Raw genomic sequence first — 27,611 nt, forward strand, 5'->3', positions numbered from 1 at the left:
CTTCTTCTCTGGTTTTCTGGAGGCTCCGCTATAAAAACGCGGGCCCCGCCCCTTCCGCTTCCTCTCATGAACACCTCATGTCGAGGAAGAAATAAATGGGTGTCGCCCCCCCAAGATCCCGCTGTGTCCCGAGTCCACTTTCCCCACCACGACAGAGCAAATAAGACACAACGCAGAAGAAACCACACCGGTTACATAGAGAATCGAACTTTTCCTTGCAAACTAATATTAATAAACCAAATGTGATTATTTTAATGTCAAACATTTGTTCACTTGTTTATTAAACAAAGTATGACGGGTGACCTCGGAACTACAACCGGACTTCTTATTCTGACTATATTTGTAGTTGTTTTTCTCAAGAAAGCAGATATTAGATCATTTAATGCATAAATCTGAGAACACATTAGAACCGGCAGACCGGACGCGGCTGCATCTCGTACCAGACCACATGCTCACTATGCGGGTCGGGTCTCGGGCTGGAAGCGGAGAAGGTCACCGGTTCGAGTCCCAGCCCGGGCGAAATGTGGAGCATGTAGTGGTGAAGCTAATGTTAGCACGTCTCCAGCCAGAGATTACAAACTAAATAAAATAATGAAACATGTGTCCAAGCCCCTCAAAAGGAGACGCAGCAGCTGGACTGAAGGGCCAGTTTATCGTTATTGTTTCATTCTGAAAATAAAAGTCTATTCATACAATGAAAACCTGAATGAGCTCCAGAAAATGATTTCATAGTTAAAGTCACATACCAATATTTCGACCTCGTTTCACTTGCCTTTGATTTTTATTCCACCAATCAGAGCTAGAAGCTGCAGGTTCGTCAGCAGTCACCTTTTACACTTTGAGAACAACAAAGGAGAATTGAAGTAGTTCCAGTGTGACGTTTGGTTTCTGACCCGCTCCTGTTTTCACCTGGTTTTTCTTTGAGAAGAGCACTGGGCAGCAGGTGTGTTCTGCCCAGGTGTCGCCTGCAGGGGGCGCTGACAACGCCCTGGCATCTTTGTGGGAACGCGTGTAAAATCAGTTTGGGCTGCTGTTTCCAATCAGAAACTGATGTCACACGGGGACCTTTAAGACATCTCAGAGACAGCAGGTAGGACACGCCGACCCCGACCTTTGACCTCTGGAGACTTTATTGCTGCTCCGGTTGGCTGGTAGCCGATGCCACCTACTGGAATATACACGTTTACAGATAAACTTGTCATATTCAGGAAACAGCTTCCTGCCGCCCCGGACAAGGGCTCTAGATCTTCTCCACGTAGTTTCCTGGGAACATCCCCTCCCTGCCCCGCAACCGACCAAACCACCAACCAGACGGATCTGTAGACAACAGAGTACAAAGACAGGGGACGAATCAGGTCCCAGCCAGAGCTGTGTTTGGTCAGGTCAGTCAGGTACACCGTGTGAGTCCCGCCGGAACCCTCTCGTAGCCGGCCCCCTCCGGACGGAACCATCTAGTGGCCGGCCCCCTCCGGACGGAACCATCTAGTGGCCGGCCCCCTCCGGACGGAACCATCTAGTAGCCGGCCCCCTCCGGACGGAACCATCTAGTGGCCGGCCCCCTCCGGACGGAACCATCTAGTGGCCGGCCCCCTCCGGACGGAACCATCTAGTGGCCGGCCGCCTCCGGACGGAACCATCTAGTGGCCGGCCGCCTCCGGACGGAACCATCTAGTGGCCGGCCGCCTCCGGACGGAACCATCCAGTGGCCGGCCGCCTCCGGACGGAACCATCTAGTAGCCGGCCCCCTCCGGACGGAACCATCTAGTGGCCGGCCCCCTCCGGACGGAACCATCTAGTAGCCGGCCCCCTCCGGACGGAACCATCTAGTGGCCGGCCCCCTCCGGACGGAACCATCTAGTGGCCGGCCGCCTCCGGACGGAACCATCTAGTTAGTGGATCATGAGACTAAATATGAAACTCATGAGGTCTCGTAACTCAGGACCGAGACAAAATTAAAAATTCATGCAGAATTAATAACAGAATAGTATCTGCAGTACTAGAACTTGCAGCAATACCAGTAATACTAGAAGTGGTAGAGTAGTAGCAGTATTTTTCCAAGCAGCAGTGTTATTACTATGAGCAACAGTAGTATTTTTATAAGTAGCAGTGTTACAGGTATCACAACTCGCACTAGCATGCCTGTAACTGCAAATTGTTCCTGCTTGCTGATGACTCAGCACTCCTGATTTTGGGAGAGGTCAAAGTGCAGGTTGAGGAGGCTCTCAGCTCTGAGGTCACCAGAATCCGTACTTGGCTTACTGATAACAAACTGTCACTACATCTTGGTAAAACCAAATCGATTCTTTTTGGGTCTAAACACTCTCTGCGTGAGATAAATGTTGATGATTTCAAGGTCACAGTCGATAATACAGTCATCTCCAGCAAAGAAGAGATTACCTATTTGGGCTGTGTTCTTGACAAATACCTGTCTGGTGATAGTATGGCAACTAAGGTGATCAAAAAAGTCAATCAAAGAACAAGATTTTTGGGCAGAATGTCTGCTTTTGTCTCCGGACGCTTGCTGGAGCCTCGTTCAGCCCCTCTTTGACTATGCTAGCACCTCCTCTATGCTAGCACCTCCTCCATGCTAGCACCTCCTCTATGCTAGCACCTCCTCCATGCTAGCACCTCCTCCATGCTAGCACCTCCTCTATGCTAGCACCTCCTCCATGCTAGCACCTCCTCCATGCTAGCACCTCCTCTATGCTAGCACCTCCTCTATGCTAGCACCTCCCCTATGCTAGCACCTCCTCCATGCTAGCACCTCCTCTATGCTAGCACCTCCTCTATGCTCGCACCTCCTCTATGCTAGCACCTCCTCCATGCTAGCACCTCCTCTATGCTCGCACCTCCTCTATGCTAGCACCTCCTCTATGCTAGCACCTCCTCTATGCTAGCACCTCCTCTATGCTAGCACCTCCTCCATGCTAGCACCTCCTCTATGCTAGCACCTCCTCTATGCTAGCACCTCCTGGTATTCAAACATCAAAGTGTCCCTGAAAACCAGGCTCCAAACCTCCCAAAACAATGTGTGAGTGTACTTGTACTGTAATACATGCTACTGTGTGACTGTACTTGTACTGTAATACATGCTACTGTTTGACTGTACTTGTACTGTAACATGCTACTGTGTGACTGTACTTGTACTGTAATACATGCTACTGTGTGACTGTACTTGTACTGTGATACATGCTACTGTGTGACTGTACTTGTACTGTAATACATGCTACTGTGTGAGTGTACTTGTACTGTAATACATGCTACTGTGTGACTGTACTTGTACTGTGATACATGCTACTGTGTGAGTGTACTTGTACTGTAATACATGCTACTGTTTGACTGTACTTGTACTGTAATACATGCTACTGTGTGACTGTACTTGTACTGTAATACATGCTACTGTGTGACTGTACTTGTACTCTAACATTCTATCTAATAAATATATTCATCATCATCAAACACAATGCAACCATTAGTAACTGCCGTAGTGGAAGCAGTATTGGCCACACCTTCACTGAGTATCTCGATGACATCATCGGCGTTGAAGCTGAGCTCATCGGTGTCCTGGGCGTCGTAGGCATACAGAGCTTTGCACTGCGGAGACCGAGGTTTCGGTTTGGGGGCCGGCTTGGGTCGACCTGCTCCAGGTAGAGGTTTCACCTCCTTTGAGCGCCGCCGGTGGATCCTGCAACAAAAACAGGGTAGAGGAGCAACGAGGAGGAGGAAGGCCGATGAGGGGGGGGGGGGGGGGTCGATGAGATGACGCTTGTGTTTTCTGAGTGCATTAAATGTTGTGAATATTTAAAACGTTTTTACGTTTTATGTTATTAATTTTTACTTACAATACCTGACATTAGCCAACTTCAGCTACATTACCTGACATTAGCCAACTTCAGCTACATTACCTGACATTAGCCAACTTCAGCTACAATACCTGACATTAGCCAACTAGAGTTCTGACAGATTAAAATAGTAAACAGGACAGCAAATAAGGACCAATCACCTCCAACTACTGACCTCAACATTATCTACATCAGGATGTTTTCAATACTCAAAGCTCCATGAATAAGCACTTTGCTAATAGCAGGTGTGCTAACATTAGCTTCAGCTGCTGTAGACATGCTAATGTTGCTGCGGGGGATTTGGCTTGGCCTCAGTCCAACTAGTTGTGTAACTGTTGAATTGGTTAACTGGTTCTACTGGGTTGTTCGGGCAGGCTCACCCTGCGGCGCCCTGGTCAGGAACGTTCATGAAGCCCATGTCGAGGTTCTGGGACTTCTGCTGGTCATGCCGGCGCTGACTCTGGAACCTCGGTAGCGTTGGCTGCTCCATGCTGGACTGCTGCCTCATCAGGGAGACTCTGGAGTTGGAACCCTGTCTGGGTTCTCTACTTATTCTGGAGCGAGAAGCTGAAGAACAGAAGACCTTGGTTATCCAGGCCAGGCCCAGACGGTACCCTGTGTCAGCTGAAGGTGTTCTTTCCCTGGTACCTGCATCATACTCGCCACTAGGCGGAGACTGTTTCGCTCTGTAGAGACTTTTGCGTTTGTCCCTCCTCATCGGTCCTACAGATCAAACAAGAAGTGAGGCGGAGACCACAGGGTACGCTCAGGTAGAACAGCCCAGTCTGAACTTACTGGAGTTTTTGGGCAGACCTGGTCCGATGGAGACCTGCAGGACTTTCCCACTGGGCTTCAGAACTGCCTCATCCCCCTGACCAACCTGGAACTGGATTTGTCTGGACCCTGAAGAGCTGAACGGACCCCAGCCGCCCTTCTTGACCTTAAACTCCAGCCTGGCGCCCGGGGGGGCGAAGGCGTTCGGACTTGTTAGCGGTGCAGGCTGGCGTTTGGAACTGTAGGAACAAAGTAACGGCACTCACAGGTTGTTGAATTTGAGCGGCAGATTCCTCTGAACTTTGTCGTGGTAGCGTTTGACCAGCAGACTGAGGAACTCCGTCTTGAAGACGCTCTGGAGAACGCTGTCATACTCTTCCTCATGGATGATGAAGAAGTCATCCTGCAGAGTGCTGACAGACAAAGAAAAGATCAGACCGGCAGTTTTCCTTACAGAACAATGTACGTAGGAAATAATGCAAGAGGTTCGCTCTCTAAGCATTCTGGTTCTGCTCTTGGGGGTGTTTCTGGCTACCAGAACATTTTGTCTGCATTTAGTTTCAGTGGCAGCTCTACTTTGATTTCTGGGCCTGGTTCTATCTCCAAATCTGGTTCCAGTTGCTTTTGTGTCCTTGGTTCTCATATTTGTAGCTGTAGCTCTAATTCCACTTCCTGTACATTGACTCTGGTTCCATAGTTTTGGTACCGATCCTGGCTTTGGTTTTCATGCTACGTCGAACCACAGTTGAAATTCTAACCCAGGTTCTACTTCTAGTTCAGATACAAGTCATGACTTACAGGTCCCATGTTCTACCGTTTCTCCACAAGTCAACGCAGGTCCCAGACACAGATACGAAATCTCTGACAGTCTTTGGTCCAAATAGCAGCCCAAGCAGGGAAGCCCAGACCTCCCTCCCCCCGGCCGATTCTTCTAACTCTTCCTGGGGATTCCCGGGGAGGCGTTCAGGAGGCATCCTGAGTAGATGCTCCTCATCCGGCTCCTCTCAACGCGGAGGAGCAGCGGCTCTACTCCGATCTCTAAGGGAGAGCCCCGCCCCCCCACGGAGAAAGCTCATTTCAGCCGCTTGGACCCGCGACCTTGTTCCTTTGGTCACTCCCCAAAGCTCGTTACCACAGGTGAGGGTAGGAACGGAGATCGACCGACAGGTGAGGGTAGGAACGGGCACATTTTCGCCGGAACAAAAATAAACTTCATGCAGGGCAAACGGCGCAGTAGAGCGAGGACGGGGAGACGCAGACACGGGGACGCTCACACGCACATCTTGTGCACGTTTTTATCAACGTGACGTAACACAAAGGAGGATTTCTGCCAGACGTGTTTCAGGTGATTACTGACCTACGGAACCACCGAGGATTGACTGGATGGCTAATTTACCTGTTTTTGGGTTGATAAGGACCCAAAATCACCAGAATAGTGTAGAAACGTGGAAACAGTGAGTTTTAGGTAAAACGGGACCTTTAAGTTCTCCTAATTTTGTTGCTGTTTTTTTTTACTACGCCTGTTTTCAGACCCGGTTCTAGTTCTGGTTCTTATTCTAAATAGTGACTCTGGTTCCAGTTGAGTCCTTTTTAGTCCTGATTCTGGTCCTGGACATATTTCATATTCCAATTGTGGTCCAGGTTCCGGAGCAGTCTCTGCTGGTGTACCTCAGGGAGACAGACTGGATCTTGTTGAGCTCAATCTTCCTCTTGAGAACCTCCTGAATCTGACCCTTGTCTGGACCCTGCTTCACCTTCTCTCGACCAATCAGGTACAGGAATTTGGGCGTCAGGATGAGGTCACGCTTCACAGTCTGCGGAATAACAGGTCAAGTCAGGTGGTGAAGGTCACATGGTTCAAACCGCTGATGTGTGAACCCAAACAGTTAAGACCAGGGATCGGCAACGATAGGCGCGCGGGGCTAGAAACGGGGGCTGGCCTTTGGTAACCTTGACGCTACCAGTGGTTCCACGTTCCCACCCTCTGAGGGCTGGAACATAGAACCACTGGTAGATCATCACCTCTGGTGCTGCACAGAACCACTCATGCATCTCGGTACCACCGCAAACCGAACCGTAACAAACCAAATCAGCATTACGAGCCAATCAGAGGCGGAGGAAGGCGGGTCTTCCTTGCACAATAACAACAGGCTTTTTCTTTCTGCCTGTTTGCCGCCTTCCTACCGGACCGACTGTCTGAACATTCAGCTGGTTTCTACCGCCTGTTTTACGCTCCATTTCCTGCCGTTAACTTGGAGACGTCGGTTGTAGTTCCTGTGGGACCGAGTTCCTACCCTGAATCGTCTGTCAAATTTGACCACAACATCAGCAAAGTCGATCCTCTCTCGACGACCGACAAACTGCCGGATCTCCGGGTGGTGGTCCATCCCGATGTAGTCACCCACAAAGTTCCTGTTGAGGCTGTTCTCACGACGTTCCTTCTTGTTCAGCAGGACGTCAGAGGCTGGAAACACAAAGCAACTCAGTGGAGACGAGGACACAATCGACCCGGACGCGGACGACTGCCTCACCTTCCTCCCTCATCTTGACGTACTTGCGGACAGCAATGTGTTTACGCCACGCCTTCTGGATGACCCGAGCATAACCGTTAAACTTCCTGTCCCTCATCTCCTCCAACAGGAAGAGCTGCAGAGACAGCAAATGAAGACAAGCGAGGAGGAGACCTTTGTAGGACTAGAACTATCACCCCTACTCCCCAGATTCCTTACAAACTGGGTCATGATCAGAAGGTTCTCCTGAGGTCAACGGGTTCTGTCAGTAGGAACCTTTGCTGTCAGCAACACATCTCACCGACTCTGGGGCTTTGATGAAGACTTTAGTCTTGCCCAGCTGGAACTGGTCCTGGTCCATGTTCACAGAGTTGAGGAGGTGAAGGACTCCTTGGTGCTCCTCGCCCCTCCACCGAGGCCAGGTCTCCTTCGTCAGGATAGCGTACCTGCAGCACCAAGTTCTGTTAGCATGTTTGGTGGAAGGTGAAACGTGACGCATCCTGTATGACCTCTGACCTCTGCAGGAACTTGCTGAAGACCCGTCTGTAGGCGTATCCAGCCCGGCGGACTCTAATGTTTTCTCGGAGGCCTAGATATTCCACCTGGTGCTTGACCCGGTTCTGCTCCCAGTCCCGGGGACGCTTGGTCTCGTTGGGTTTGATACAGCGGATGTAGTGCGGGGTGCACTTCATCAGGGTGTGGACCAGGGTGTTCGCTTGTTTCTAGAGGGGATGCAGGGTTAGCGTCCTGCTAGCTCCGGAGCGACTCACTACTGTTCCTGTTCAGATCGGCCTCTGGGCTAACCGAGGAGACGGCGAGGAGACGGCGAGGAGACGGAGAGGAGACGGCGAGGAGACGGAGAGGAGACGGAGAGGAGACGGAGAGGAGACGCCGAGGAGACGGCGAGGAGACGCCGAGGAGACGCCGAGGAGACGCCGAGGAGACGCCGAGGAGACGCCGAGGAGACGCCGAGGAGACGGAGAGGAGACGCCGAGGAGACGCCGAGGAGACGCCGAGGAGACGCCGAGGAGACGCCGAGGAGACGCCGAGGAGACGCCGAGGAGACGCCGAGGAGACGCCGAGGAGACGCCGAGGAGACGGAGAGGAGACGGCGAGGAGACGGCGAGGAGACGGCGAGGAGACGGAGAGGAGACGGCGAGGAGACGGCGAGGAGACGGCGAGGAGACGGAGAGGAGACGGCGAGGAGACGGCGACCAACGAAATACTCCCTCACCTTGATCTTACTGCTGGCGGTGGTCGGACGCCCTCTCTTCTCAGCGTCCAGGTTCTCAGGGAAAAGAGCTCTGATGAACGGGCTGAAGACAAACACACCACAGATGAGGGTATCTCACACACACACACACACACACACACACACACACACACACACACACACACACACACACACACAAACTTACAACTCACTGCTCTGCATCAGCTCGATGATGTCATTGAACAACACATCCCTGTTCCTCTCACAGAAACCGTCAACGTCATACGACACCTAGACAGAGAGACAGGTAGTCAGGTGTATAGTCAGTCCTGTGTGCAGACTTACAGGCGTATCGACAGGCGTACCTTCCCGCCGTACAGACAGGCGTACAGACAGGCGTACAGACTTTCAGGCGTACCTTCCCGGCGTACGGACTTTCAGGCGTACCTTCCCGGCGTACCTTCCCGGCGTACAGACTTTCAGGCGTACCTTCCCGGCGTACAGACAGGCGTACAGACTTTCAGGCGTACCTTCCCGGCGTACCTTCCCGGCGTACAGACTTTCAGGCGTACCTTCCCGGCGTACCTTCCCGGCGTACAGACTTTCAGGCGTACCTTCCCGGCGTACAGACAGGCGTACAGACTTTCAGGCGTACCTTCCCGGCGTAGTGGTGGATGATGAAGCCTCGGTTCCAGCTGCTGAAGTGTTCATGTGATCCGATCTGACCCTGAAGCTTCTGCAGCAGCGTCTGATCCGCCCCCTCACCTTTAGCGTGCATCGTAGCACACACGTCATCCAGGACACTCATGAGCCCCAGAGGATTCTGGGTAACATCCAGACATGATGTTGGGTCATTGTTCAGTTCCTCCATAAGCCACTCTCTCTCCACCCATCCTATCAAAACTACCTGCATCCCTTTCAAATTAAAAGCACTATTGTTTCTGGAACTTTACTTTGTCCTGCAGTCAATACATTAATAATCATCAGGATCATCCAACGTAAACCCCACCAGCTGGATCGGGTTCTGGTTCTGACCGGATCCACCACAATTGAAGTGTTTATTATGTTAGAAACAGTGTCTTCAAAAGAGTCTAAAGTTATGGTGCTAAGAGAGAGGGGAAACGCTGGAGTATGCTAACGCTAAGGGGGCACGCAGCTGCTAACCCCGCCCCCTGCTCTATGCTAACACTAAGGGGGCACGCAGCTGCTAACCCCGCCCCCTGCTCTATGCTAACGCTAAGGGGGCACGCAGCTGCTAACCCCGCCCCCTGCTCTATGCTAACACTAAGGGGGCACGCAGCTGCTAACCCCGCCCCCTGCTCTATGCTAACGCTAAGGGAGCACGCAGCTGCTAACCCCGCCCCCTGCTCTATGCTAACGCTAAGGGAGCATGCAGCTGCTAACCCCGCCCCCTGCTCTATGCTAACACTAAGGGGGCACGCAGCTGCTAACCCCGCCCCCTGCTCTATGCTAACACTAAGGGGGCACGCAGCTGCTAACCCCGCCCCCTGCTCTATGCTAACGCTAAGGGGGCACGCAGCTGCTAACCCCGCCCCCTGCTCTATGCTAACGCTAAGGGAGCATGCAGCTGCTAACCCCGCCCCCTGCTCTATGCTAACACTAAGGGGGCACGCAGCTGCTAACCCCGCCCCCTGCTCTATGCTAACGCTAAGGGAGCATGCAGCTGCTAACCCCGCCCCCTGCTCTATGCTAACACTAAGGGGGCACGCAGCTGCTAACCCCGCCCCCTGCTCTATGCTAACACTAAGGGGGCACGCAGCTGCTAACCCCGCCCCCTGCTCTATGCTAACGCTAAGGGGGCACGCAGCTGCTAACCCCGCCCCCTGCTCTATGCTAACGCTAAGGGAGCACGCAGCTGCTAACCCCGCCCCCTGCTCTATGCTAACGCTAAGGGGGCACGCAGCTGCTAACCCCGCCCCCTGCTCTATGCTAACGCTAAGGGAGCATGCAGTGCTAACCCCGCCCCCTGCTGTATGCTAACGCTAAGGGGGCACGCAGCGCTAACCCCGCCCCCTGCTCTATGTTAACGCTAAGGGGGCACGCAGCTGCTAACCCAACCCACTGCTCTATGCTAACGCTATGGGAGCACGCAGCGCTAACCCCACCCCCTGCTCTATGCTAACGCTAAGGGAGCACGCAGCACTAACCCCGCCCACTGCTCTATGCTAACACTAAGGGAGCATGCAGCGCTAACCCCGCCCCCTGCTCTATGCTAACGCTAAGGGGGCACGCAGCTGCTAACCCCGCCCCCTGCTGTATGCTAATGCTAAGGGGGCACACAGCTGCTAACCCCGCCCCCTGCTCTATGCTAACACTAAGGGGGCACGCAGCGCTAACCCCGCCCCCTGCTCTATGCTAACACTAAGGGAGCACGCAGCGCTAACCCCGCCCCCTGCTCTATGCTAACACTAAGGGGGCACGCAGCGCTAACCCCGCCCCCTGCTCTATGCTAACACTAAGGGAGCACGCAGCGCTAACCCCGCCCCCTGCTCTATGCTAACACTAAGGGAGCACGCAGCGCTAACCCCGCCCCCTGCTCTATGCTAACACTAAGGGGGCATGCAGCGCTAACCCCGCCCCCTGCTCTATGCTAACACTAAGGGGGCACGCAGCGCTAACCCCGCCCCCTGCTCTATGCTAACACTAAGGGGGCATGCAGCTGCTAACCCCGCCCCCTGCTCTATGCTAAAGCTAAGGGAGCACGCAGCGCTAACCCCGCCCCCTGCTCTATGCTAACACTAAGGGGGCATGCAGCTGCTAACCCCGCCCCCTGCTCTATGCTAAAGCTAAGGGAGCACGCAGCGCTAACCCCGCCCCCTGCTCTATGCTAACGCTAAGGGGGCACGCAGCTGCTAACCCCGCCCCCTGCTGTATGCTAACGCTAAGGGGGCACACAGCTGCTAACCCCGCCCCCTGCTCTATGCTAACACTAAGGGGGCATGCAGCTGCTAACCCCGCCCCCTGCTCTATGCTAAAGCTAAGGGAGCACGCAGCGCTAACCCCGCCCACTGCTGTAGGACACAGGGGTCCATTCGGTCCTAGGATGACTGTGTCCTGAGGAGTGAAGTAATATTTACTGTATTGATCCTTAATTTATTCTGAGTACACAGATAGTGTATTGTGGTCTCTCATTTCTTCTCCCCCCCCTTGGGATCAATAAGCTCTCCCGATTAGCCCTGATTGGGTCGATCACCTGCTGACCTGTCCACTCACCAGTTTGGACTCGATGAGGTCACAGACCACTTTGTTGTTGAAGTAGTCGATGGGCATCCATTGGATGCCCTCCTGGACGTACTCCTCCTGCGGAGGGGGACAGACGGACAGCCATGACATCACAGCCGTGACATCACAGCGCAGAGCGGCGATGATGTCACGCCCTCACCTGCTCCGCTTTCAGCGTGAGCTCAATGAAGATCTGCTGCAGCTTCTCGTTCACAAAGTTGATGCAGAACTGTTCAAAGCCATTTCTCTGTAAGAGAACAGCTAATCAATGCAGTCAATCGATCAATCGATCAATCGATCAGTGGAAGCGGGACTTCCTACCTGGAAGATCTCGAAGCCGTAGATGTCGAGGACGCCGATGTTGAGCTCCTCCTGCTCCTTCTCCATGGCTTTGTTAATGCACTGGTCAGTCCAGGTGAGCAGGTGTGTGAGCATACAGGTGTGTGAGCATGCAGGTGTGTGAGCAGGTGTGTGAGCATACAGGTGTGTGAGCAGGTGTGTGAGCATACAGGTGTGTGAGCATACAGGTGTGTGAGCAGGTGTGTGAGCATACAGGTGTGTGAGCAGGTGTGTGAGCATACAGGTGTGTGAGCATACAGGTGTGTGAGCATACAGGTGTGTGAGCATACAGGTGTGTGAGCAGGTGTGTGAGCATACAGGTGTGTGAGCATACAGGTGTGTGAGCATACAGGTGTGTGAGCATACAGGTGTGTGAGCATACAGGTGTGTGAGCAGGTGTGTGAGCAGGTGTGTGAGCATACAGGTGTGTGAGCATACAGGTGTGTGAGCATACAGGTGTGTGAGCATACAGGTGTGTGAGCAGGTGTGTGAGCATACAGGTGTGTGAGCATACAGGTGTGTGAGCGGTGGGCGTGGACTCACGTCAACCAGGAAGTCAAAGAGGCGTGTGTAGAGCGCCTTGCACAGGGCGTCCCTGGAGAAGCAGGCCTGCTCCGTGCTCAGCGTCACGGCGATGGTCTCCGTCCTCCCGCCCCACCTGCTGTCCATCGCCCGGCTGGTCAGCTTGCTGCAGAGGCCGTCCTGAGAGGTCCCCAGCAGGAAGGACGGGAACGCCAGGACTGACGGGACAGACACACGGGACACCTGAAGACACCTGAAGACACCCGGACATGATGGGCGTGGCTTTAAGAGCTTGAAAGGAAAGAATTCTGGATCAGAAAGCCTGCAGGTCTATCGACCGCCATCAATCTGTCATCCATCATCCATCCATCCGTCCAATATTGAACTTCTAATGCTCCTACAATTTGCGTAGTGTGTATTAGAGAGTACTGCAGAGTACTGCAGAGTACTGCAGAGTACTGCAGTTCTTACAGTCCTGGCTTTCCACTACTGCGTAGTTGTTCTCCTCTCTGAATCCGATGTTTCCCAGGTGAAGAATTCCAGCAACAATCTGAAGAACAGAATCCTGATCCTCTGGAGACAGTCCCACTACTGACATCGCCCCCTGGTGGACAGACACACAGACAGGTTAGCAGACAGACAGACAGACAGGTTAGCAGACAGACAGGTTAGCAGACAGACCATCGTGTCAGAGAAGTCCTTCTTGTCGTTCATGTCCTCCACCGTGTAGGTCCCTGATTGGTTGAGGTAGAAGTAATAGTCAGGGGTCGTGACCCCAAGGTTCTCTCTCTGCTCCTCGGTCGCCCCCATCAACAGCTGATGTCAAAGGTCACAGAGAGGTCAGGGAAAGCCAGCAGCCAGAGCCGGAGGCGCGCCCCGGCCCGGGCTGCACCTGGTAGTAGATGTGGAAGCTTCTCTCTCCAGGATTCTGAGACACGACTCGACTCTTCTCCAGCAGGAAGTTGGAGATCTTCCCTCCATCGGGAGCTCCTCCTCGGCTGAACTGGATCTCAAAGTATTTACCCTGACAGGGGGAGGACAATTATCACTACAGCTAGCGGTAGTCATGGCAACAGCAGTCCCACAACCTGTTGAGCTTCTCAACAAGATCTGAACCTGAATGGACCAATCAGAGCAGAGAATCGTTCTTAAACCTATAGGTGGCTCTGGGACGGGGACCAGGCGGGGGGGGGGTGAACCTGAGCCCAGCAGGCCGCCGCCGTTCTCTGAGAACGTGAGCGACGGTCCAGGTGGAACCGGCGACCACCAGACTCCCTCAGTTAATGTTGATGGTTTGTGGGAACAGACTCAGGATCAGGGTTAGAAGAGCCCCCTAAACCGGGCCTGGGACAGAGCTCTGAGGTGCTCCGGGGAAAGCTGATTACACACAATACTCACAAATCTGCTGGAGTTGTTGTTGCGGACGGTCTTGGCATTACCGAAGGCTTCCAGCAGAGGGTTGGACTGCAGGATGATGTCTTTAACGTGCTGCGCACGCACACACACACACACCAGTCACCATGGCAACAGTCAGCATGCACAGGATCTAACGAGCAATACTCTGAGCAGTACTTTGTGTACTACTGACCTGTACTTTGTCTCCTCCTCCAGACACTTTGGAAATGTAGCTCATGATGTATTTGGCAGCAACAGTTTTTCCAGCGCCGCTCTCACCGCTAACAGACAGGAAATGACATCACACTGGGGTTTCCACTTACATTTTCCAGGAGTTAAAGACCCGCCCACCTGATGATGACACACTGGTTCTCGCTGTCAATCATCATGTTTCTGTACATGTTGTCAGCCAGAGCATAGATGTGGGGGGGGTTCTCATACTGAGCCTGGGGGGGGGGGGTAAATAAATCCAGTTAGATCAAGTAAATACAGTACGGGTTCCCAACAGAACCGGATTCAGTACGGGTTCCCAACAGAACCGGATTCCGCACGGGTTCCCAACAGAACCGGATTCCGCACGGGTTCCCAACAGAACCGGATTCAGTACGGGTTCCTAATGTGATGAATCCGGTCTGTAGCCGCACGTATCGTAGCTTGTATCGTAGCGTGTAGCCGCACGTATCGTAGCTTGTATCGTAGCGTGTAGCCGCACGTATCGTAGCTTGTATCGTAGCGTGTAGCTGCACGTATTGTAGCTTGTATTGTAGCGTGTAGCCGCACGTATCGTAGCTTGTATCGTAGCGTGTAGCTGCACGTATCGTAGCTTGTATCGTAGCGTGTAGCTGCACGTATCGTAGCTTGTATCGTAGCGTGTAGCTGCACGTATCGTAGCTTGTATCGTAGCGTGTAGCTGCACGTATCGTAGCGTGTAGCCGCACGTATCGTAGCTTGTATCGTAGCGTGTAGCTGCATGTGACGTAGCTTGTATCGTAGCATGTAGCTGCACGTATCGTAGCTTGTATCGTAGCGTGTAGCCGCACGTATCGTAGCTTGTATCGTAGCATGTAGCCGCACGTATCGTAGCTTGTATCGTAGCGTGTAGCTGCACGTATCGTAGCTTGTATCGTAGCGTGTAGCTGCACGTATCGTAGCTTGTATCGTAGCGTGTAGCTGCACGTATCGTAGCTTGTATCGTAGCGTGTAGCTGCACGTATCGTAGCTTGTATCGTAGCGTGTAGCTGCACGTATCGTAGCTTGTATCGTAGCGTTTAGCTGCACGTATCGTAGCTTGTATCGTAGCGTGTAGCTGCACGTATCGTAGCTTGTATCGTAGCGTGTAGCTGCACGTATCGTAGCTTGTATCGTAGCGTGTAGCTGCACGTATCGTAGCTTGTATCGTAGCGTGTAGCTGCACGTATCGTAGCTTGTATCGTAGCGTGTAGCTGCACGTATCGTAGCTTGTATCGTAGCGCGTAGCTGCACGTATCGTAGTGTGTAGCTGCACGTATCGTAGTGTGTAGCTGCACGTATCGTAGTGTGTAGCTGCACGTATCGTAGTGTGTAGCTGCACGTATCGTAGTGTGTAGCTGCACGTATCGTAGCTTGTATCGTAGCGTTTAGCTGCACGTATCGTAGCTTGTATCGTAGCGTGTAGCTGCACGTATCGTAGCTTGTATCGTAGCGTGTAGCTGCACGTATCGTAGCTTGTATCGTAGCGTGTAGCTGCACGTATCGTAGTGTGTAGCTGCACGTATCGTAGTGTGTAGCTGCACGTATCGTAGTGTGTAGCTGCACGTATCGTAGTGTGTAGCTGCACGTATCGTAGCTTGTATCGTAGCGTTTAGCTGCACGTATCGTAGCTTGTATCGTAGCGTGTAGCTGCACGTATCGTAGCTTGTATCGTAGCGTGTAGCTGCACGTATCGTAGCTTGTATCGTAGCGTGTAGCTGCACGTATCGTAGCTTGTATCGTAGCGTGTAGCTGCACGTATCGTAGCTTGTATCGTAGCGTGTAGCCGCACGTATCGTAGCTTGTATCGTAGCGTGTAGCCGCACGTATCGTAGCTTGTATCGTAGCGTGTAGCTGCACGTATCGTAGCTTGTATCGTAGCGTGTAGCTGCACGTATCGTAGCTTGTATCGTAGCGTGTAGCCGCACGTATCGTAGCTTGTATCGTAGCGTGTAGCCGCACGTATCGTAGCTTGTATCGTAGCGTGTAGCTGCACGTATCGTAGCTTGTATCGTAGCGTGTAGCTGCACGTATCGTAGCTTGTATCGTAGCGTGTAGCTGCACGTATTGTAGCTTGTATCGTAGCGCGTAGCTGCACGTATCGTAGCTTGTATCGTAGCGCGTAGCTGCACGTATCGTAGCTTGTATCGTAGCGTGTAGCTGCACGTATCGTAGCGTGTAGCTGCACGTATCGTAGCGTGTAGCCGCACGTATCGTAGCTTGTATCGTAGCGTGTAGCTGCACGTATCGTAGCTTGTATCGTAGCGTGTAGCTGCACGTATCGTAGCTTGTATCGTAGCGTGTAGCCGCACGTATCGTAGCTTGTATCGTAGCGTGTAGCTGCACGTATCGTAGCGTGTAGCCGCACGTATCGTAGCTTGTATCGTAGCGTGTAGCTGCACGTATCGTAGCTTGTATCGTAGCATGTAGCTGCACGTATCGTAGCTTGTATCGTAGCGTGTAGCCGCACGTATCGTAGCTTGTATCGTAGCGTGTAGCTGCGTGGTCTTACCGCTCCCTGGTATAGCTCCACCTCTCTGTCGGTGAAATATGGAAGCTGCTTGAATGGATTCACGGAGATCAGAACTGCACCGATGTAAGTCTGATGGGAAGAACCAGGTCAAGAACCAGAACCAGAACAGGCCAGCAGAACCCAGGATGTCCTTCAGTCATGTTTATTCTGCTTTGCTTCAGTTTTTATTTTAAATCAGTGTGCTGCTGCTACTAGTACTACTACTACTACTACGACTACTTTACCTTCATCTTGTCCCATGAGGGGTCGCCACAGCAACCCAACCTTCTCCACTTCACCCTGTCCTTTGCATCGTCCTCCCCAACACCAGCCACTCTCATGTCCTCCCTCACTACGTCCATGTCTCTTCTCCTGGGTCGTCCTCTAGTCCTGTTCCCTGGTAGTTCCATCCTCAGCGTCCTTCTACCGATATAGTCCCTGTCTCTCCTCTGGACATGTCCAAACCAAAAGTCTGGTCTCTCTGACCTTCACTGTCCCTTCCATTGTCTCATTTCTAGGTTCCTGTCCTGAACACCAAAGTCCACCAGCATCTGTCCTTCTGGGTTCCTGTCCTGAACACCAAACTTGTCCATCACTTCTTCATCTCCATTTCCTTCACCAACACGCCCATCGAGGTCTGCTCCAATCAGGACTCTCTGCTAGAGATGATCTGAAGCACTTCATCCAAGTCAGTCCAGAACTTCTCCTTCTCCTCTAACTCACCTCCTACCTGTGGAGCGTCAGAACTTCTCCTTCTCTTCTAACTCACCTCCTACCTGTGGAGCGTAAGAACTTCTCCTTCTCCTCTAACTCACCTCCTACCTGTGGAGCGTAAGAACTTCTCCTTCTCCTCTAACTCACCTCCTACCTGTGGAGCGTCAGAACTTCTCCTTCTCCTCTAACTCACCTCCTACCTGTGGAGCGTAAGAACTTCTCCTTCTCCTCTAACTCACCTCCTACCTGTGGAGCGTCAGAACTTCTCCTTCTCCTCTAACTCACCTCCTACCTGTGGAGCGTAAGAACTTCTCCTTCTCCTCTAACTCACCTCCTACCTGTGGAGCGTCAGAACTTCTCCTTCTCCTCTAACTCACCTCCTACCTGTGGAGCGTAAGAACTTCTCCTTCTCCTCTAACTCACCTCCTACCTGTGGAGCGTAAGAACTTCTCCTTCTCCTCTAACTCACCTCCTACCTGTGGAGCGTAAGAACTTCTCATTCTCCTCTAACTCACCTCCTACCTGTGGAGCGTAAGAACTTCTCCTTCTCCTCTAACTCACCTCCTACCTGTGGAGCGTCAGAACTTCTCAGCCCTGAACTCTTCCCTTGCCTCTTCTCTCGCTGCTGATGCTACCGTGCTAATGTTAGCGTTATCAGCTACAGCAACATTAAACCTTGAACAGCTGATCGGTTCTGAGCCCGTTTCATTATTAGAATACGAAACACAGAAAAGCTGATGAGCATGAAGCTAATTTCAAAGACAAACATTCAAATGTGTTAATACTTTGATGTTAAAACCTAGAATGGATTACTTTTACGTGATTCAATATTTCTACTTTCAGAGAAGAGAGGACATTTTCCGTTGTTGCCTAGGATACAAAGATGTAGTCGTCCATGTACCGCTTCTTCAGGTTGTCTGTGATGGCGTCCTCGCTGATTTTGGACAGCAGGACCATGTCGTCCACCCCGCTCACCTTTACATTCTGAGCCTGCCAATGGTAACGTTCCTTACTACCCTGAGGGGGCGGGGCACACAGAAAAAGACTTCAACAAATAGATCAAACCGAGCATTCCTGCAAAATATATAAATACACACCTTTGGTTATGCTAGTATTTATACTAGTAAAGTAGCAGTGAACTAGTAAAGATAAACAGCAACAACGCTAGAATTGATCCCAACCGAGAAAATGTGAAATGGATGACACTGGAGATAAACCCCGCCCCTTTTTGGTTCTTTTTTTTTAAAAAAAAGAAAACTGGGCATCTCAGTTTCTAGACTGGTTCTCATGAAGGGTTAAATTAAATCTGGATTGTTTCAGATTTTATAATGAGTGTAACATCACTGGAGTGGTGACGTCATCACTGGAGTGGTGACATCATCACTAGAGTGGTGACATCATCATCAGAGTGGTGACATCATTATCACTAGAGCAGCTGGTAAACCATCTTTAAAACAGTGAAATCTGTGCTCCTGCTAGCGATGCTAACCTGCAAGCTAACAGACGCACACTTCCTGTTCAGGGAGGAGCAACAGGACGGCCAATCAGCAGCCTCATCAGCTCCCATTTTAACTTGGAGCAGATGGAGAGCAGTTCCCTCTCTGGCTGATTAACTTCATCCAATCAGATCATTTATGTAACCGTGGTGATTTAAAGCGAGTATTTCCGTCTCCTGAACTCAAAGTACTCCGTTTGCTCCCAGTGGGCTGATTGGTCGGATTGTGTCTCCACACTTCCTGGATTCCCTGAATTCCTTCTGTCATGTGGGATCATGTTTAGGAACGGCGACGCCCCCCCCCCACACACACACACATCAACAGGACTTCCATGAGTGAAGAATACTATTCAGAGTTTGCAGATCAATAAAACAATTGATAAACGTATGTAAACATTATATAAATCAATATTAATGTATCTTTTTATCCATTTCCTCTGGTTTAAAAAAGAGAAAGAAATATCAGTAGAAACTGTATGTATGTACAGTAGAGTACAGTAAAGTACAGTAACACACACATACAGTAAAGTACAGTAACACACAGTATAGTAAAGTACAGTAACACACAGTATAGTTCATAGAGTAGAGTACGTAGAGTAGAGTTCATACAGTAGAGTAAAGCACATACAGTAGAGTAGAATAGAGTAGAGTACATAGAGTAGAGTAGAATAGAGTAGAGTACATAGAGTAGAGTAGAATAGAGTAGAGTTCATACAGTAGAGTAGAGTAGAGTTCATACAGTAGAGTAGAGTACAGTAGCATAGAGTAGAGTATAGTTCATACAGTAGAGTATAGTTCACAGAGTAGAGTAGAGTAGAGTATAGTTCACAGAGTAGAGTACATACAGTAGAGTAGAGTAGAGTATAGTTCATACAGTAGAGTAGAGCAGAGTACATACAGTAGAGTATAGTTCACAGAGTAGAGTACATACAGTAGAGTAGAGTAGAGTACATACAGTAGAATAGAGTAGAATAGAGTAGAGTTCATACAGTAGAGTAGAATAGAGTAGAGTTCATACAGTACAGTAGAGTACATACAGTAGAGTAGAGTAGAGTACATACAGTAGAGTAGAGTAGAGTTCATACAGTAGAGTAGAATAGAGTAGAGTTCATACAGTAGAGTAGAGTAGAGTAGAGTAGAGTAGAGTACATACAGTAGAGTAGAGTAGAGTACATACAGTAGAGTAGAGTAGAGTAGAGTTCATACAGTAGAGTAGAATAGAGTAGAGTTCATACAGTAGAGTAGAGTAGAGTAGAGTAGAGTACATACAGTAGAGTAGAGTAGAGTACATACAGTAGAGTAGAGTACATACAGTAGAGTAGAGTTCATACAGTAGAGTAGAGTACATACAGTAGAGTAGAGTAGAGTACATACAGTAGAGTACATACAGTAGAGTAGAGTAGAGTAGAGTAGAGTAGAGTAGAGTACACACAGTAGAGTAGAGTACACACAGTAGAGTAGAGTAGAGTAGAGTACACACAGTAGAGTAGAGTACACACAGTAGAGTAGAGTAGAGTACACACAGTAGAGTAGAGTAGAGTAGAGTACACACAGTAGAGTAGAGTAGAGTAGAGTACACACAGTAGAGTAGAGTAGACCCCCGTGTCCTTCCTCAGCTGTCCAATCAAATCAACACAACCCCCCCCCCCAAAACAAATACACAAAAATAAAAAATACTTACAGAAATAATAAACAATACCAACAACAAACATAACAATAGTAAGAATAATAGACAAAACTGTTGAGACAAATAAGGGTTACCATGGCAACAGCACAAAATGTCATAGTATAAGATGTCCACTTCACCGTTGTTCTACTTTTGAGTTCAGGTTTTGTCTTTTTACCTGAATCAAGTTCACTTCAGACCAGGACCAGCATCTACTTGGACCTGGACCGGTTTTAAGATCAGGGTCCGGTTTAGATTCTGACCAGAAGGCACAGATCCAAGCAATAAAAAATGGTCCTGGTTTAGGTATCAGAACCAGGTCTAGGATCTAGACCAGGTTTGGTCCAGCTACTAGCACCACAGTTACATCAGCAGGCCCAAGCCCAGGACCAGGACCGGGACCAGGACCAGGCCCAGGCCCAAGCCCAGGACCGGGACCGGGTGTTTGTTCTGGTTGAGGTGAACTCACCATGTCTGCTGTCTGGCCGCTCCTCCTGCTCTCACTTCCTGGTTCAGGTCGAAGTTGGGAAATCTTCAGTGAGTCTCAGGTGGGCCCAGGAACCAGGATCCAGGTGTGCTCAGACCGAACCTGGATGAGACGGGTCCGGATCAGTCAGCTTCAGGTCAGCGAATCAGGCTCAACATTTTCTCCTCTTCCGTTTCTGTCGATTCTTTTCCTCCCTCTCTCAACTTTCTCAACTCTCTGCAGGTGTGGGCAGGTAAAGCCCCGCCCCCTCGTGCTCCTCTCTATAGAACTCTGGGTAATGTCAGCGCCACAGACCAGCTCTGCTGCCCCCTGGTGTCTGACAGGAATCCAAGATCTCAGGAGATTTATTTTACACGTCAAAACATGTGACTTGAGTTCTGCTCCATTTTAACGATCCGAAGATCTAAGCATTGACTGATCGGTTACAAAATCAATGATTGAGATATTTGTTCCATGAAAGGTAACATGTTTGTGTGATCTATTTGTTCCTTCTGATCTTTTTTATACTTTTGCTTCTAAGATGTCTTTTTTTAGACTTTAACTTAAAACATGTTAATCTTTCTCCATCATAGCTCCGCCTCTTTATCACTCATAGGTGTGTCCAAACATGAGTTCAACCAATCACAGCTCGTCTGCAGTCCGGTTTATCTCACCTGGGGCTGCTGCGAGACGCCCCCCCGAGAAGGCGTGTCAGACGGGTGTGGATCCAACGATCGTGATCAATGAGTTGAGCTGATCTTCAATCAGATTTAGATTTCTGTTTATTTTCAGTACATTTTCTTCCGACACTAAAGATAAAAGCATCCAATGAGAACAGAGTCTGAACTGTGTTCTCATTGGATGCTTGGAAGCAGACAGCTCAAACTAATGCTCTGATTGGCTCAGAGCCCGGCCGGGCCCCGCCCACGCGGGTCACATGATGCCGTTGGTGAGGTACTGGAAGCCGTCGTACAGCTTGGTGCTCTGATTGGCTCCGCCCCCGCGGGTCACATGATGCCGTTGCTTGGTGCTCTGATTGGCTCCGCCCCCGCGGGTCACATGATGCCGTTGGTGAGGTACTGGAAGCCGTCGTACAGCTTGGTGCTCTGATTGGCTCCGCCCCCGCGGGTCACATGATGCCGTTGCTTGGTGCTCTGGTTGGCTCCGCCCCCGCGGGTCACATGATGCCGTTGGTGAGGTACTGGAAGCCGTCGTACAGCTTGGTGGTGATGGAGCGCATGGATCCGTCCACCAGCTGCTCCACCAGCAGCTGCAGCTGCTCCTCCGTCAGGGACATGTGGAAGCGCTCCTTCAGGCCCCGCAGGGTGGACGGCCCGTGGAAGCAGGGCAGCTGCGTTCCTGAGGGGCACGGGGGGGTCACACGTGCACTCACCTTTGTGTGAGAGTGTGTGTGAGTGTGTGTGCGTGTGCGTGTGCGTGTGCGTGCGCACCTTGCTGCATGATCTCCACGATCTGCAGGACTCGGTCCATGTGCTTCCTGGCTGCGATCAAACCCTGAAGCATCAACATCCTGTAGTAGTTAAACATGTCTCCATCGGGACCGCCCATCACCTGAGAGCACGGGCACACACACACACACACACACACACGCGCACACACACGCGCACACACACGCACGCACACACACACACACACCATCACCGATCCTCGAACCGATGGGATCAATACTAGCTTATCCCTCATCAAAACCTCTCAACTCGTCAGCAGCCACACTGAAACCATCAACCTGACTCCGCCCTCACCCGTGATGTCACTAGCGGCTAGGGACGGAGGGATCACACCTCACAGCGACAGAGCAAACCCGCGGAGGCCGAACAGCGAGCCCTGATGAACTCACATCCACAAACTCCGCTGTGAGCTTGAAGGCGGACGTCTCGAAGCCGAGGTTCTTGGGCGAGCTGGATAAGATGAAGCCGAAGTCGATGTGGATGATGTGACCTTCAGAGTCCAGCAGGATGTTCCCGTTGTGCCTGCCGCGGAGGAAAGACGCCAGAACGCCATCAGGTGAGCAGGCGAAGCAGCAGGAAGTGGTGTGATGTCATCGCCTCACCTGTCCTTGACCTGCAGCAGGTAGCAGATGAGGCTGTACCCGGCGCAGCTCTGTACGAAGTTCCTCTGAGCGGACAGGAAGGCCTCGGTGGTCGGAGCGCCGTGGTCCTTCAGGAAGTAGTCCAGGAGGGAGAGCTGGCTCTGCTTCTTCACCTGGTGGAGGGATACGGCGTTCACCACGGGCTCAATCATGCCGCTGTCCGACGACAGCACCAGGATCTTGTAGGGCTTGATCCAGAGCGGGACGCGCTCCTGCTCCCAGATGGACTGCAGGAGGAGGAGGAGCACGCTGAGACACGAGGAGACGAGGAGGAGACGAGGAGGAGACGAGGAGGAGACGAGGAGACAGGATGCTCCGTGTGACGTCACAGCGTTACCTTGAGCTGCTGCAGCACCTGGAAGGCGAGCAGCTCCTGCCTCAGGTCGTCTCCACATTTAACGATGACAGAGAGAAGCCTCCAGGGGGGGAGGTGCCCGTAAGGAGAGCCTTCTCTGATCCTCCTGCAGGGAGGCCCGGCCAGCCCCCGAGAATAGAATACAGTCAGACGCCCAACTACAGGCAGACGCCCCAATGACAGTCAGACGCCCAACTACAGTCAGACGCCCAACTACAGGCAGACGCCCAACTACAGTCAGACGCCCAACTACAGTCAGACGCACAAACGACAGGCAGATGCACCAACTACAGTCAGACACCCGAACTACAGTCAGACGCACAAACGACAGGCAGATGCACCAACTACAGTCAGACGCCCAACTACAGGCAGACGCCCCAATGACAGTCAGACGCCCAACTACAGTCAGACGCACCAACTACAGTCAGACACCCGAACTACAGTCAGACGCACAAACGACAGGCAGACGCCCGAACTACAGTCAGACGCCCAACTACAGTCAGACGCACAAACGACAGGCAGACGCACAAACGACAGGCAGACGCACAAACGACAGTCAGACGCCCGAACTACAGTCAGACGCACAAACGACAGGCAGACGCCCAACTACAGTCAGACGCCCAACTACAGTCAGACGCACAAACGACAGGCAGACGCACAAACGACAGTCAGACGCCCGAACTACAGTCAGACGCACAAACGACAGGCAGACGCCCAACTACAGGCAGACGCCCAAACGACAGGCAGACGCCCAACTACAGGCAGACGCACCAACTACAGGCAGACGCACAACTACAGTCAGACGCACCAACTACAGTCAGACGCACCAACTACAGGCAGACGCCCAACTACAGTCAGACGCCCAACTACAGTCAGACGCCCAACTACAGGCAGACGCCCAAACTACAGGCAGACGCCCAACTACAGGCAGACGCCCAAACGACAGGCAGACGCCCCAATGACAGTCAGACGCACCAACTACAGGCAGACGCCCAACTACAGGCAGACGCCCAACTACAGTCAGACGCCCAACTACAGGCAGACGCCCAACTACAGGCAGACGCACAAACTACAGTCAGACGCCCAACTACAGGCAGACGCACAAACGACAGGCAGACGCCCAACTACAGGCAGACGCCCAAACGACAGGCAGACGCCCCAATGACAGTCAGACGCACCAACTACAGGCAGACGCCCAACTACAGTCAGACGCCCAACTACAGTCAGACGCCCAACTACAGTCAGACGCCCAACTACAGGCAGACGCACAAACTACAGTCAGACGCCCAACTACAGGCAGACGCACAAACGACAGGCAGACGCACAAACGACAGGCAGACGCACAAACGACAGTCAGACGCCCAAACGACAGGCAGACGCACCAATGACAGTCAGACGCCCAAACGACAGGCAGACGCACCAATGACAGTCAGACGCCCAAACGACAGGCAGACACATGCTGCACCTACCGGACCTTCTCCTCCCAGGGTTCCTTCAGGGCCACGGCTGAGGGGTCTTCAGGGTCGCGTTTGAAGGTGGTGGGGGCTTGAGCCAGCTGCTCTGACAGACGCCGCCTGAACATGAACACAACACCGTGACACAACAACCGAAGACGAGGTCTATCTGTGACATCAGAATCTGATAATGTCACAGATAGACTGAATGTATTTAGATGTACTTTATTCAGCCGGCAGTGAGGAATGCTTTAGTCATCGACTGAAACACACACACACACACACACACACACACACACACACACACACACACACACAGTAGACGCACTAATGGGCGTGTCTCGACCTGATGTCTCCGGCGGCGATGAACACCGGCTCCTTGCTGTCCAGACTGGTGATGCTGTCCACCGAGAACTGACTGATGTTGTCACAGCTGTTGCCGTGGATCTCTGGAAGCTGCAGGACGGACAGACGGACTTTATAAACCACCGTGATTTGATGTTATGACGACATCACACCCGCTCACCTCCACCTGCAGCTCCCCGATGTCGTCCACGGACCACGCCTCGTCGTGTCGTTGTCGTAGTTGGGGACTGTGGAGAAGCTTCCGGCCCTCTGCTCAGCAGTCATGCCGCAGTCCGGCAGGTTCTCCACAGACCGACTGCTCCTGATCCGGTTCTCCGGGATCCGGATCGGAACACTGGACGTTTCAAAGTTCTCACACTCCAGAACCTCCACGTAGATCAGGTACGGAGCCTGCGGGTCAGAGCCGTTCGTGAGTCTAAAGAGCCCCGTCGGACCTTCAGGGGGACCGGACACGCCCGGTCACCTTGTCTTTGGAGTTCAGCACCACGGCCTGCGTGTGCGGCACCCGGACCACGTGATGGTCGAAGGCGGCGGTCGGCAGCCACACCCGGGCCGGCAGCTTGTGGTTGAGCAGCGCCAGCTCTGAGACCAGCCGCTGGGTCTTCTGCTCCTTGGTGGGCAGCGTGGCCAAACGCTTCCCGATGCAGAGGAGGGACCTCACAAAGTCCCTCTGGGGGGCCAGACGCACGGGCTGGGGGGGGGGGGGCATCGTTAGGGTGCATTGATAGTGCTGGCTCCTCCCTTTACAGAACAGGGCGGAGCCTGAGGAGGAAACAGTTCATCAGACCGGATGAAGCAAAGCTGCGTTGTTGTTCATAAAAGCAATAGAATAGAAGAAATGGATCATTTGGTGATTAATGGTTGCTGGTTGAATTATTATTCGACCACTGATTGGACACACCCCTCTCTGCCAGTCGAGGAATGTGATTGGCTTAGGGCCTTTCCGGAAATGATTCGTTTGCTTCATTCGTGTCTTCCTGAGCCTGAAACACGAGGGCGGGATCATCGCTGTGGAGATCAGCCCTGATTGGTTCCCCACAACATTAACGGCTGATTGGATCCAACAGAACCGCCATTAGTGACGGTCAAGACCACAGACATGCAGCTCCTCCCATTTTATTTGACTTTAAATCCGTCTGAGCTGAATGTCTGGGACTTCACCTCACTGGACCAGACCCAAAACCCAAAGCCCCATGAAACACTTCATTTCCCACAATGCACCCTGGAACGACAACGCGAGCTGGTGAACTTACGGGACCAGTGTCAAACTCCAGACTGTCAGAACTGGAGCTGCTGTCCTGAGGAGGTCAGAGGTCAAGACGTCGAGTTAAGTTTGCCGTCACTGCTGGTTCTGTTCACAGTAACAGCCTCTAGCTCCTCCCCCATGGTACTGTACATTGTTGACAGTAACAGCCTGTAGCTCCTCCCCCATGGTACTTCACACTGTTTACAGTAACAGCCTGTAGCTCCTCCCCCATGGTACTTCACACTGTTTACAGTAACAGCCTGTAGCTCCTCCCCCATGGTACTTCACACTGTTTACAGTAACAGCCTGTAGCTCCTCCCCCATGGTACTTCACACTGTTCACAGTAACAGCCTGTAGCTCCTCCCCCATGGTACTGTACATTGTTGACAGTAACAGCCTGTAGCTCCTCCCCCATGGTACTTCACACTGTTCACAGTAACAGCCTGTAGCTCCTCCCCCATGGTACTGTACATTGTTGACAGTAACAGCCTGTAGCTCCTCCCCCATGGTACTTCACACTGTTTACAGTAACAGCCTGTAGCTCCTCCCCCATGGTACTGTACATTGTTGACAGTAACAGCCTGTAGCTCCTCCCCCATGGTACTTCACACTGTTTACAGTAACAGCCTGTAGCTCCTCCCCCATGGTACTTCACACTGTTTACAGTAACAGCCTGTAGCTCCTCCCCCATGGTACTTCACACTGTTTACAGTAACAGCCTGTAGCTCCTCCCCCATGGTACTTCACACTGTTGACAGTAACAGCCTGTAGCTCCTCCCCCATGGTACTTCACACTGTTCACAGTAACAGCCTGTAGCTCCTCCTCCTACATTAACAGTATTGGCTGTTAACTGATACCACATCTCTATTCTGATTGGTTCAGGTTTACAGGCTCAAAGCACACCGTTAATTGTGGGGAGGATTAGCAGAAGAAGAAAGACCGACTTCCTCATTTTGCTAAAAGCACAATTCTTTTCTCATTTTGGTTTTGTAGGTTAAAGTGTTTTATATTTTGTGCTGAGCAATTTGAATTTATTATTCTTTATTGATGTTATATAATTTAATTTATTATTTAATTGTATAAATTGTAGTTTAAGGATTAAAATGGCAGGCAAATTGATGCCCTTCAAATATTTTGTGTTGCAGACAAAAAAAATGTT

The 27,611-nt window shown here is 51.7% G+C and overlaps 2 protein-coding genes across 2 annotated transcripts; both read right to left on the minus strand.

The window, feature by feature from the left end:
- Positions 1-273: 273 nt before the first annotated feature.
- Positions 274-21,977, minus strand: myo1eb (myosin IEb). The gene is made up of 28 exons (XM_068756639.1): positions 21,594-21,977; positions 20,923-21,042; positions 18,172-18,309; positions 16,579-16,668; positions 14,190-14,284; positions 14,032-14,119; positions 13,842-13,931; positions 13,336-13,467; positions 13,125-13,259; positions 12,915-13,047; positions 12,465-12,661; positions 11,904-11,984; positions 11,743-11,829; positions 11,574-11,660; positions 8,995-9,162; positions 8,545-8,630; positions 8,361-8,442; positions 7,643-7,848; positions 7,428-7,572; positions 7,148-7,262; positions 6,911-7,080; positions 6,285-6,430; positions 4,883-5,029; positions 4,638-4,795; positions 4,491-4,565; positions 4,223-4,409; positions 3,510-3,685; positions 274-1,317 (listed from the first exon to the last, which is right to left on the minus strand). Exons 2-28 carry the CDS (start codon positions 20,923-20,925, stop codon positions 1,241-1,243), a joined length of 3,294 nt encoding a protein of 1,097 aa, XP_068612740.1. The 5' UTR covers positions 20,926-21,042; positions 21,594-21,977; the 3' UTR covers positions 274-1,240.
- On the minus strand, positions 21,975-26,636 carry pi4kb (phosphatidylinositol 4-kinase, catalytic, beta). The gene is given in 12 exon segments (XM_068757169.1): positions 21,975-22,278; positions 22,371-22,491; positions 22,778-22,910; positions 22,991-23,256; positions 23,367-23,490; positions 24,854-24,958; positions 25,185-25,294; positions 25,365-25,409; positions 25,412-25,594; positions 25,668-25,895; positions 26,458-26,502; positions 26,601-26,636. Coding segments are annotated over 12 exon segments (1,578 nt in total). The 3' UTR covers positions 21,975-22,096.
- Between the last annotated feature and the right edge of the window lie 975 nt (positions 26,637-27,611).

Source organism: Brachionichthys hirsutus, chromosome 3 (genome assembly GCF_040956055.1).
Source record: "Brachionichthys hirsutus isolate HB-005 chromosome 3, CSIRO-AGI_Bhir_v1, whole genome shotgun sequence".
Classification (NCBI taxonomy): Eukaryota; Metazoa; Chordata; class Actinopteri; order Lophiiformes; family Brachionichthyidae; genus Brachionichthys; species Brachionichthys hirsutus.